At 52.1% G+C, this 12,292-nt stretch overlaps 1 protein-coding gene across 2 annotated transcripts; it reads left to right on the top strand.

Moving 5' to 3' along the window:
- The first annotated feature begins 814 nt into the window (after positions 1-814).
- HOXC6 (homeobox C6) lies at positions 815-12,206 on the top strand. Of its 2 annotated transcripts, XM_055394492.2 has the most exons (3): positions 815-1,131; positions 9,973-10,318; positions 11,045-12,206. In XM_055394492.2, exons 1-3 carry the CDS (start codon positions 1,090-1,092, stop codon positions 11,350-11,352), a joined length of 696 nt encoding a protein of 231 aa, XP_055250467.1. In that variant the 5' UTR covers positions 815-1,089; the 3' UTR covers positions 11,353-12,206. The 2 variants fall into 2 exon arrangements, with proteins under 2 accessions (XP_055250467.1, XP_055250465.1); XM_055394490.2 differs by lacking the exon at positions 815-1,131 and having other exon boundaries at positions 4,056-10,318.
- Positions 12,207-12,292: the final 86 nt, after the last annotated feature.

Here is a 12,292-nt window from a genome sequence, read left to right as displayed (position 1 = left end):
GCCCTAGAATGGGTGGGGACAGGGACCAGGCCTCGCCGGCAGGGCCTCCTGCACGAGCAGAGGTAGTGAGGTCTCAAGGCACGGCTGGGGCACGGCTGGCTTATGGGGTCGGGACTCAGAATCGGGCGGCCCGGAGGGTCCTGGGCGCTGGGGATCTTCCTAATAATTGGTGCTAATGGCGTGTTGTATAGTCTTAACCCAACACATATGGTTTCATAACACAGTGGCTTAATTTCTTCCAAATGTACGTGGCCCTGAATGTGTTGCAGCTTGATATATGACCCCGCCCTGCTCCCTGGCCTGGGTCCGAGGCGGCCCCTATATGTGTGAGCTTCTGTTTATAAAGGGCAACGCACACACACTCGCTTACACACCCAAGGAAGACACACCCCAGAGCTGGGGGAGGGGAGAGTGCATACTTCTGGAGAGATCCGAGAGTCTGGGGGCCAGAGTCCCCTTCAGCCCGAGCCATGAGCACCCCCCATCCTCTCCCAAACGCGGGACTGGGCTTCTGCGCCAAGCCCGAGTGGGGGAGGGGACTGCTCCTCGATTTCCTGTTTAAACCCAGACTGGTCGCCTGGGGGTTGGGGGGGAGATAACCTGTTTTATCAAATTTTAAAAAATATAGTTCGACTGCATTCAAATCAAACCCCTTGGGCCCTAGTTGACGGTGAATCTTCCCTCCCCTCCCCCCACAATCCCCTTCCCTTCCTCTCCTGCCCCCCCAAAATTCCCCTTTCGCAGCCGACATAAAGGCCTGGGAGGTATTCTCCCGGGGGAAGAAATGGCATTTTCTCTCCCCCTTCCCCCCACCCCCCGCAATAGGACTTGTGTGTGTCGGCAGAGGCGTCTGCCGAGGGGCTAATTTCGCGTTCCTTGTTTACGATCGAGAAAAGCGCTTGGCTCTCCCCAAATGGGCCCAGCCCGCCGCCCGCTCCGGCTGCCGCGCGCTCTTTCGCCGCCCCGGCGCGGCCCTGGGGCTGACGCCCCGGGGAGCCAGGCCGCGGCCGCTCAGACCCCGAGTCCGTGCGACCTGCAAAGGGCGAGGGGAGTACCGTGGGCCAGTGGAGGGGCCCCGGAGGCCTGAAAATGGGAGCTTTTCTCCTGGCGTATTCTGGGAACCGCCGATCGGTGAGGCCTCTATTTCTCTTTCGCTGTATTTTGTCTGCCCCCGCCCCAGCAGATGGCCGCAGTGACTGGGGGAGGGGGACAAGTCTTTGTTCACTAACCCCCCCCAGGACAACAGTTTCCGGAGAAGGCCACTCGGGCCAGTGGGGATTCACCTGGAATACTAGAGGGGGCCCCCTCCCTTTGGAGGGGTGGGCCTGGGTTAGGGTGGGGTATCACCATCGGCCTAGAGGGATCTAACCGAAGGAAAGTGGTTGGTGAGATTTCACAGTGGTAGGGTTGGTGCTTGTCGGGTTAGCAGCACCATCCTGAAATGTCCTTATATATTATTTTTATACATTGATTTTCTGTCCCTTCTTGGCTAGGCTCCTGCAGGCTCCCACTCATTTCACCCCTAGACTCTCCTCAGGACCCAGAGGGATGCAGAGACAGTCTAGCAGCAGTGACTGACTCTAGTTTTCCATTTTCTAGTCTGGCCAGGGGAAAAACCCAGCCCCAAACACCAGCCCCTTCCTTCCCTCCTTACTTTCGATTTTCCTTCCTTTCTCTCTCTCCTTCGATGGCACTCAAACAGAAGCACAAAAGGGGACACCCGTGGCAACCCTCAGCCTCCTTGCAGGCCACATTCCCTGTGGACAAGGTCCCAAGATCAGGAGGACACTGCTGTGATTATCTAATAATAGCCAGAGCAGCTGAGAATAGAATCGGGCTCAAGGACTCTGCACACCCAGAGCTCAGGCTGGGCAGAAGCCCTGAATCCATGGGTCAGGGTCTAGTGACATTCCCTTGAGCCCAGGGCCCCCCACAGTCTCCACTGAGTCCACTCTTTGGGTACCTCAGGCCTGTCCCTTACGGGGCTTTGTCAGTCCTGCCACAGGCTGTATTTCATGTGCCAGCTCCTAGCTAAGGAGAAATGGGCAGAGCAAACCCTTTCTCTCCCTGGTCTGACAGTTGTTATCCCCACGAAGAATGCGACCTTGTTTGGAGAAGGCGGCCTTATTGGGTTGGCTGTTGTGTTCCAAAACCAGGCTTGGTAGCTTTATACGTTTATTAGATAGAGGCTCAAATGTACGGGCGCAGGCTTCTGCACAAATATATACAGACTCATGTTTCCTCAGTGGTTAATTGTGTATTACCATGCCTATATTCGCTCAAACACCATTTTATGTGCGTGCGAAATTTTGTTAGCCCTCACTAGATGGGCTGGGGCTCAAGGAGGCACACTGGGTGCCCTCTGTGCGTGCTCTGCTGAAAATATGTTCGTGCTGGAATCGGAGTATGCGGGTATCAGTAACCGAGAGATGCCACAAAGGTTTTCTCAGACCTTATTGCCTTCGCTGTCCAAGCAGCTGGGCTGGGGAAAGATTGACTCCCTTCTGCTTCCTCTCCACACCTTCCTGCAGACTTCCCCAGCTCAGGATTGTTTGAGCAGGCGAACCCAGTTGTGCTGGAAGTGAGTTTGGTGGGAAACTTTGGTGGGTGAGACATACCTGTGAGCAGTTTTGAGCAGTCGCTGGGCCCTGGTGTTCGAAGCCTCGCTGAGGCGGCAGAGAAGATTGGAGTGGTTAACAAGGTGGCCTCTGGGCAATGATCTGGGGTGGCTGTGGACGGACTAAGGTGCCTGGAGAGGCCGCTGGAGAAAGCCAGCCAGACCGATGGCGGTGCGGTGAATGCCTGTCTCCCCACTTCTGCTCGCTCTGGCTGCTTACGGGATCTCAGCTTTGCCTGTGTCATCTGTGGAGCGGACTAAGGGATCTCAAAGTTCCCCAGAAACCTAGATCTGGTTACTGGTGGGACTTTATTTTAATCCTTTCTGCTACCTAAGCCGGAGAGATAGCTGAAGCTTGGTCTGACCGCCTGTGGGCCTAGAGCACTGAGTGTGGGCCAGGGCTGAGAATTAACCAGCTTGCTTTCTCCCTTCTGGGCCCAAGGAAAGACAGAGGCTGGGGTACAAATGTCCATTAAAACCCCCAGGAAAGAAAGTAAGGATGGGAGAGGAGCTGGCGGGGGTTTAACTCCACTCCCTAGGCGATCAAGTTCCTCCCCAGAATCTCCTGTCCAGACTTGCCACGGGTGCGAGGCGTGCAGCTCTTTGCCATCTTCTCTCGCACCAAGGGCAGCCTTGAGCTTTTAGGCCTTGGCGGCCCCGAGTGCCAGGGTAACATTACCTCCAAAGTGTGCCCCTCACCACGGCCCACGGCCTCTGCCACGGCGCTGCAGCCGCCCCTGTTTATTGTGTCTGTGAGTTGTTTACTTGTTTTGTCTGCTGCCACCCTGTGTCAGAAACCCGCCAAACAGCAAACTCACCCAGGAGAACAAAGTGCGGTGCTATCCTGAACTCCCTCCCCTTTCCGGCACCCTGCTCCTGCCATTCCCACCTCCCTCATGCTCCCTTTCCAAGGGGAGGAAGCAGAAATCGTCCTAAAATAGGGCAGCTGTTTATAGGGTCGGGGGAATTATGGGGACACCATAAACCTCCGGGTGTCCTGGTGGTGGAGAGACAGAGCAGCCCTCCCCTGGCCTCCAGCTTTTTTTCCTTTCCCCTGGCAACTGCTCGGTTAAGGGGGCCGCACTCCTTGAGAAAGCCGAATCCCCCTCACCCCACTCCTTTCCGCAGGAGTTTTCCCTGAGACACAGGTTGTTGGGTTTTAAATCAGGCTAATGTTGGCGGATGCATAAAGCTAGATAAAGCATGTCGCTCTCCCCATCACCCTCCCTTCTCCTCAGCCCCCCAAAATAGCAGTGAATTTAAGCAAATCCTACAAAATTAAATTGCCCCTTCACTAAAGATCCTATAAATCTCCAATCTCGCCAGGTGTAGAGTCGGAGAGGCCGCTGTTCGCCTCTAATTTTGCTCCTGGCTATCAAATCTGAAAGTATCATCGAAGTAAGTAATATTCTCGTTTCTGAAATTAATTCCCCCTCCCCATCTCTTTCCCTCTTTTCGCCAGCGCAGATTAAATGGTTCTTTCAGATCTGCAAACAATAAAGGATCAAATTATTTATAGGGAAATGAGGACAGTGTTTCTTGTTGGCTTACTGTTCCAGAACATAATAACATTTTATTTTCAAGTGGGAGAACTTAGACCAGGGGAAGAAGAAGGGGACAGGTGGGGGGACAGGAAGTGAGGGGAGGCAGGGAACCCACACACAAAACTCCTGCTGTATGTAGTAACTTTTATGACATTTACAATTTCCTCATGACAACTCACTGTGACGTCATAAATGCCACGTTCTTGTTCTTTAATTTTACAGTTCTCAAAATTTCCAAAATGGATCCAAGCAGTACTCTGCATGGAGGGATATAGGAGAAGCCAGAAAATTGGGATCCTTTGTTTTCATTCTGGGGGCCAAAAATATTCTGAGTGTTCTGGATTTTAATTTTCCCTCCTGGGCCAAGCAAGACTATTTGCTTTCCCTCCCTGAAATGTCACTCAGGGTCTGAATTCCCCCCCCATTCCCAATGGGGATGAGACACTATGTCTGAAGGCTCTCTGTATGCCCCCTCCTCAGTTGATACTCAGCTGCTTGGGACAGAGGTGGGAGGCTTGGGGGCCAGGCCTCCAAAGCCAGAAATGATTTCTTCCAGAGGGGGCCCAAAGGGGCTCAGGGCTGAGTGCGATGAGACAGAGATGTTGAAGACCTACTGTACTTCTTAACCTTCAGCCAGAGAAGCCAAACAAATGCCGGTGTGGGAGTTTGTGTCTGCTGATGGTAGCAGCATTAAGTGGAGTGGTGGTAAAAAATGGTCAGGCAGAAATCTGGAAAGAGAGAGGGAGAAGAGAAAATATGATGTGAGTTAGCCGAGCCCCCCCAGGTACCTTTCTTCTCTGTTTAATTGCAAATAAAGCAAAAGCAGCTTGAGCAGCCTCTCAACCTCTCAGCTCAAAAGCGCAGGCCTCTGAGGTGTTTGGGGCAGTTCTCAGGAGCTTGACATGCCCCATCTGGCCTTTTCCTCTGTCCCGCCTCCCTGCTGCCCCCCAACTCCATTCAGCTGGCCAGCCTGGGCCCTGTCCCCAGAATATCAGCACCCCCAGATGGGCTCCATTTCCGGGCTGGGTGTGTTAAATTTCACTTTTCTCCAAGTGTCTCCATGCCTCAACTTTGAAAGGAGAAAGAGCATTCTTTTTTGCAGTACGACGCTTATATGGAGAGGTATGAGCTCAGACAGTTTCCCCACAGGATCTTTGAGAAGTTTGGAGCTCCTTGGGTCAGCCATGCTGGGGTGTCCCCAGGCAGACCCAGTTCCCTGCGTTCAGGTTCTCTGACGGACTAGGAAACTCTCTTTGCAAGCCTTTTACTCTGCATTCTGTGGAGATCAAAGGATCTCTTACACAAAACACTAGGCATTTGGAGTAGGATTTATTTTTTTAATTTTTAAATAAAAAAAAATCCTATCATAAGCCAGTCGGGCCAACTGAGCAGTCAGTCTAGAACAGCAAAGCCTTAACCAAACAGTGCTATTGTGAGGTGAGCTGAACAATTATTGAAACTCAGCTTTCTCTGCAAGAGGGATTTCAGCCCTCGCCCAGTGGCACAAAAGGGGCCAGTGGGGCAACCGCTCCTCTCCCGCCCTGGAAGTTGAGGATCCAGGGGGTGGGCCGGGCAGCTGTAGGGGCTTCCAGGCAGCCAGGCGCTCAGGCCGAGTGCTGAGTCCTGCGGCTCCAGTGCCCGCGTCCCTGAGCAGCCTTCGGAGGCGCCGGGCTTCAGTTGGTGGCGCCGGCAGCCAGGAATGGAGTGTGTATGTTTCGGTGTGTGAGGCTGGGTGAGTCACAGACAGCAGGGCAGAGTTAGGGGATCTGGGGAGAGAGAGAAGACTGGCAGAACACAGACTAAGCAGGACCTCTGGAGAAGACTGGCCCCAAATAAAAATTCCAGATCTCATGCCTCTCACTGCACATACCCTTCCCCAAGAAATTAATATATTTCCCAGAGCAGAGTGGAAAGCAAAGGCAGGCAAGGTGAGGCCCACCCATGAACCCCTCCAGGGCCAGAGGCCAGTCCCAGCCACCCTCTCCCAGTTCAGAGCTACACAGGCCCCCAGCCCCCAGTCTGGAGCAGGATAAGGCTGGAATAGGAGCGTTAATACTTGCCCTGGGAAACCCTCCAGTGTCCAGCCTCCAATGCAACCCTTGGGGACTCCCGACCAATGACTGCCCCCCATTTAGGCTCAGGATGCCTACAGTGAGTTCTCTCCTATAATTAGTGTTCATGAAAAGCATGTGTTTTGGTTGCTGGGACAGGGAGCGGCAACTTTCCCCCTTTATTCCTTTTCTGTGTTTTTTGAATTCTGTTTTTGAATCCACTGATTCCAGCTCCAAAAGCGAAAATCCGTTCTTGCCGCCAACCCCCCTCCCGATTCCAGAGGCTGAAGGGGCAGAGAAAGTCGGAGACCTACGGGCCTGATGAGGGGGTGTTCTCTGATTTCTCTACGCTTGTTTTATAGAAACAAAGAACTAGTTCTCCCCCCTCCTTCCCAGGACTTGTGCATATTTACAAGAGCTCAACTGCAGTTTTAATAAAACATCTGTTCTTGCTTCTGCTGATGAGTTTCCATAATTGTTTTCAGACAAATTTAACAGGAAAATATAAATATATTTAGAAAAACCCAAGTCCCAGCTTTCCCCCCATAGACAGTGGTTCTTTTGCCAAAAAAATAAAATTAACATGAAATGAGAAAAGGAAAATATAATCCAATGGAGGGAATATTCGGCTCATCTGACTTGCTCTCCCCCCTTGGAGCGAATCCTTCCAGCAAATTTCAGCTGCATAATTAAAGATCTAACTGAAGGAAGAAGGCTTCTTTCCTGAGGAACGAAAGGTGATGGGGGGAAAGTGTGTTAGAAACTAATTTTGCCGAAAGTCTTTAAGCAGTGGCAGAATTTATCTGTATTTCTGCTTCCCCTTCTCCCCTCTTCCAGCATTTCTGCCTTTCCCCCCCAGCAGCTGGTTCCTGTTCATTATAAATTGGCGAGACCTTTCAGTCTCTGCCCTCTGTTTAGGGACGTAATAAAACACTTAACTTTCCGGGGCTGAGACTTACATTCTGCTCCTCAGGGCGCCCACCCCCTCACCCACTGCCTTTAGGCCCCAAAAGGGACTCTCCCCAACTTAGGCACATTTTTCCTCTCCACACTTGGTTTAGAAGGGGCTCAAGGAAACAAACCCAGGCATCCTTGCTGGGGAGCTGCAACACTTGCTTCCCCAGAAGCCCCTTCTTTCTTCCAAGGTCCTTCCTTCCCCCATCCACCCATAAAAAGGATTTAAAAATACATAGAAAATCAACACTCATTGAAAACGAAACCTCATTAAGACATCCTATCTTCCATCATTCAATTTGTTGTACATTGCAACAATTTAATATCTTGAAGGAAATATCACTGACATGATTTATCCCTCTAGCAATCTCTCTCTGAAGCGGGGGCGGGGAGGGAATTTACTCTCTCTTCCGGCCTGTTCTACGTGTTACACTGCTGTCCTTAGGGCAGAATTGAGACTGGGAACTCTAAGAGGGGCTACTGGTGTCCAGGGGGGCACTGACTTGTTCCTTAGTTCAGCCCCCTCGGCCTTCCACCCCCTCCCCACTTCTCTTTCCCTCTCCCTCTTGCCCTCCAGGGGGCCTGGAGCCCCAGCCAGCTGTTGGAAACCCCTGCCCAGGCATGCCATGAATTCGAGGACAGCTGGATTCTAGAGCGAAAAGCAGCTCATGCTGGTGTCTGTTTGTGTACCTGCCATGACACCCCAAAATGAGACAACTCATCTCAAAATTTCTTTCTTAGTTTAAGAATTCTCCTCTACACTTCACCTTCATTTCCTTGGGGAGAGGAAAGTATGGTCCAAGAGAGGGAGCCTTTATAATTATAGGGGCCTTCCCCCTACTCTTCTAAATACCAACACATTTCTCTCCTCTCTGAAGGACTGGGGCTGTATTTTTAAAAGCCAACACAAATTGTCTCGCAGGAAGACGCTTCCATCCCGTAAGGAGGTTCATGTATTAACTAACATGTTGTCTCCATCAGCTCCTACACACTGTCTGCTTTTGGGTTCGAAACTTTATTTTTACCCCCTAGCGACACTCCAGGGAAACCTTAACGTTACAGAAGATGAATAAACGAGTTTTTTTCCCAGTGTAGTCCCGTTTATGGCTTTATTGCTACCCATTGATTACTCCGCTTTGTTACACAGAAGGAAAAGATCATAAAATCCGGCGACATCCGGGTTCTTGTTATAGCCAGTTCTCCCCCTCCCCAAAATGGTGAGGGGAAAATATGAGCTTCCACTGCTCCCTTCACTTGCCCCACCACCCAGCTCTTTGTCAACTCAGACCATTTTCGGCCTATGTTACAATATCAAAAGAAGTTTGGATTAATCAGGAGGAAAAAGCCCATCTGCACACCTTCCGCTGTTTCCGTTCGGTTCGCCCACTGCGGCTCCTCAGAAGCTTCGGACTCAGCTGCCTCTTCCTAACCTTCTCTTCCTTTTTCTCAGCCCCCAGGTGGGAAGAAAATGGGGGTAGGGAGCTGCTGAGAGGCCTGGCCCCACCAGGTGTGGCTGGCCCTTGGGAGAGAGCGCCCCAGGAAACCTTGGCTGGAAACTCCAAGCCCCAGAGCTCAGGTCCCGGGGGCACTTCCCTTGGCAGGACAGCGTCCGAGGGGGGCAGGGGCTTCTGCCCTGGGCAGGGGCTTGAGGCTGCAAGACGCTCTGTGTCTCTGTGTCCATCAGAGCCCCAGCAGCCTTCTCTCTTTGGCTGGATGCTATGTGAATTACCCCAACGGCCCTGGCTGGCTCCAAATCATAAATTCTCACCAACATAAACAGGAGTTGATGTGTCTAGAAAGACTCTCAGAGTTCTTTCTTCTTCCTTTCTTCCTTCCTTTTTCTCTCTCACTTTTACTTCTTTCTCTTCCTTTTCTATTGTATTTTTAAATAAATTTTCCCTTTTAGGCAAAAATGCTGCAAGAGTTTCCCCAAAAAGGGGTTCTTGAGGAGGATGAGGTAGAGGGGGGCTAGGAGGAAGAGGAAGCAGATGCATGGCTCCTTTGCACACCTCAGCTCTGCCACTGCACCCTGAAGTCTCAGCCTTCCCTCTTTAGACTTAGGGGCTCCCCACATGCCCCCACCACCACCCCCAACTCTCAGATACACTCTCCTTCCTCTAAGCACCAGGTCTTATGCAATTTCTTTCCATTCTTGACTTTTTTAAAAAAATTATTCGGGTAAAAAGAGACTGGTTTAAAGATGGGAACTAGCTCCTTGGAGTATCAAACCAGGATTTCCTGTAAGATTTCTGGGGAACCCCCTGAGCTAGGAAGGAGTTCCTCCTATGGAGAAATCAAAGTGTAATTTTAGAAGAGGGCAGATATAAAAGATGAAATCAGATTAAAAATACAGAGATTTCTCCTGTGGCCACAGCACAGCAAAGTTAGCTGGGGCTGAGAGATTTCCTGGGAGTGCAACTCTCCTTTTCTGGGCCCCAAGGCCGTGCTCGCGGACATTCACCCTTCCTTCACCTTCAAATCAGTTTCCTTACATATATATTTTTAAAAGAAATCCAAGTCTTACTTTGAAAGCACACACTTAGTCTCAACTAGGGAATCAACAGAAGCAGAAGCGATTTTTTTCCCCCTTCTTGACATCTGGCTTGCGATTGGCTAGGAGGGGGTCAGCTGACTTTGTCATTTTGTCTGTCCTGGATTGGAGCCGTCCCTATAACCATCTAGTTCCGAGTACAAACTGGAGACAGAAATAAATATTAAAGAAATCATAGCCCGACCAGGTAAAGGCAAAGGGATGAATTCCTACTTCACTAACCCTTCCTTATCCTGCCACCTCGCCGGGGGCCAGGACGTCCTCCCCAACGTCGCCCTCAATTCCACCGCCTATGATCCAGTGAGGCATTTCTCGACCTATGGAGCGGCCGTGGCTCAGAACCGGATCTACTCGACTCCCTTTTATTCGCCACAGGAGAATGTCGTGTTCAGTTCCAGCCGAGGGCCGTATGACTATGGATCTAATTCCTTTTACCAGGAGAAAGACATGCTCTCAAACTGCAGACAAAACACCTTAGGACATAACACACAGACCTCAATCGCTCAGGATTTTAGTTCTGAGCAGGGCAGGACTGCGCCCCAGGACCAGAAAGCCAGTATCCAGATTTACCCCTGGATGCAGCGAATGAATTCGCACAGTGGTGAGTTTTACAGCTCCGAGATATAAATTAAATAAACTGAACTGGCTTTATGACCGGCTTCCCTAGAAGAACGGGCGGAGAGAGTTTTTTATGGCCCCATAAAAACAATCACGCTCGTCTCCTCGCCGACGCCGAGACAGGGCCCCCTGTTCTGCCCCCTCTGCTCGCCTCCTGCTTGCTTGCAGGGGCCTGGCCCCCTCGGCCCTGACGGATTGGAGGGCTCTAAGGCGAGTTGAGGGGGCAGGAACAGGGCAGGGGATGCGGGGAGGGGGTCGGGGACCCCCCCAAAGTCGAGTCAGACTGAGGAAAAGGGAGGGGGAGAGAATGGAACAGAGAAGCGGGGAGAAGTTTCTCAGGAGCTAGGGCGCTTGGGGAGATGGGGGAGCCCAGACCTTGAGAAACGGGGCCTCATCCCCAGTGTTTTGAGATTTTTCTGAAAAACCAGCTTTTAGGTTACAGCTTCCTGCTTGGTTCTGTCCCCCCAACCCCCACACACCTTTCTTTGGGACACACCTACCAACGCGGGGGGGGGGTGCACTGAATGAGGTTAGGATCCCGGCTGTACCCCCACTGGGGGTGGGGACAGAGCAGAGGGGAGAAGGCTGGAGCCGGAGGGGGCCCGTGAGTGCTGGCCAAGTTGGGAGGGTCAGGGCTGTGCTAGGCTAGATCATCTGCAGAGGATGCCTTGCTGATTGTTTGTAGTGTGTTTTGTGCCTGGATCTCTAGGGGTCGGCTATGGAGCGGACCGGAGGCGCGGTCGCCAGATCTACTCGAGGTACCAGACGCTGGAACTGGAGAAGGAATTTCACTTCAACCGCTACCTAACGCGGCGCCGGCGCATAGAGATCGCCAACGCGCTCTGCCTGACCGAGCGACAGATCAAAATCTGGTTCCAGAACCGCCGGATGAAGTGGAAAAAAGAGTCTAATCTCACGTCCACGCTCTCAGGGGGCGGCGGAGGGGCCGCGGCCGACAGCCTGGGCGGAAAAGAGGAAAAGCGGGAAGAGACAGAAGAGGAGAAGCAGAAAGAGTGACCAGGATTGTCCCTGCCACTCCTCTTTCTCCTGCTCCCTCGCTGCCCCCAATACCCTCCTAATCACACACTCTGTATTTATCACTGGCACAACTGATGTGTTTGGACTCCCTGAGACAAAATTAGGGAGTCAAATATGGACCTTAAAAGTCAACTCTGGACGCCCCCCTCCCTCACCGCACAAACTCTTTTCACCAGGCGCCTCCTCCTCCTCGCTCCCTCGCTAGCTCGTTCTCGGCTCGTCTGCAGGCCCCTTCCCCCGCCCAGGCCTTGGGGCTCGTCCCTGAACCTCGCTTTAGACTCCACAGATCTCCCTCCAAACGAGGACTTGGCCTCCCACCCTCTCGGCGCCCCCCATCCCCGCCCCCGCGCAGAGAGCTGGCTCCCGGGCCCCGGGGGCCTCTGCTCCCGGGCCTCAGGGCCCGGCCTGGCAGCCGGGGAGGGCGGGAGGCCCGAGGAGGGCGCGTCGGGGCCCCACAGCAGCCCCCAGGGCCTCCCCGCAGCCCCCGCCCGGCCCCTCTGCCCCAGCAAATGCCCAGCCCAGGCGAATTGTATTTAAAGAATCCTGGGGGTCATTAAGGCATATTACAAACTGTGACCGTTTCTGTGTGAATATTTTTAGCTGTATTTGTGGTCTCTGTATTTATATTTATGTTTAGCACCGTCCGTGTTCCAATCCCATCTTAAAAAGGGGAAAAAAAAAAAGAGGGAAAATTACAAAAACAAAAAAAAAGTGAACGACGTTTGTTTAGCCAGTAGGAGAAAAAAAAAAATTCCCTCGTGTTACCCTCCTGTATAAATCCGACCTCTGGATCCGTTCTCGAATATTTAATAAAACTGATATTATTTTTAAAAGTTTATATCAGGATTTCTGTTACTTCGCTCGCCCGCCGGCCTCAGGCTGAAAGTTGGATCAGGCTCTGAGCGCTCCCGCGTCTGCC

This window comes from Moschus berezovskii, chromosome 6 (assembly GCF_049115385.1).
Source record: "Moschus berezovskii isolate FMDL1 chromosome 6, NW_MosBer_1.0, whole genome shotgun sequence".
NCBI classification, from domain to species: domain Eukaryota; kingdom Metazoa; phylum Chordata; class Mammalia; order Artiodactyla; family Moschidae; genus Moschus; species Moschus berezovskii.
The sequence above is the reverse complement of the archived record's forward strand: the minus strand, read 5'-3'. Positions and strand labels throughout refer to the sequence as shown.

Coding starts and splice junctions, on each gene's coding strand:
- HOXC6 (XM_055394490.2), top strand. CDS start 9,919: ATGAATTCCTACTTCACTAACCCTTCCTTATCCTGCCACCTCGCCGGG. Junction 10,319..11,044: donor GCGAATGAATTCGCACAGTG/GTGAGTTTTACA, acceptor CTGGATCTCTAG/GGGTCGGCTATGGAGCGGAC.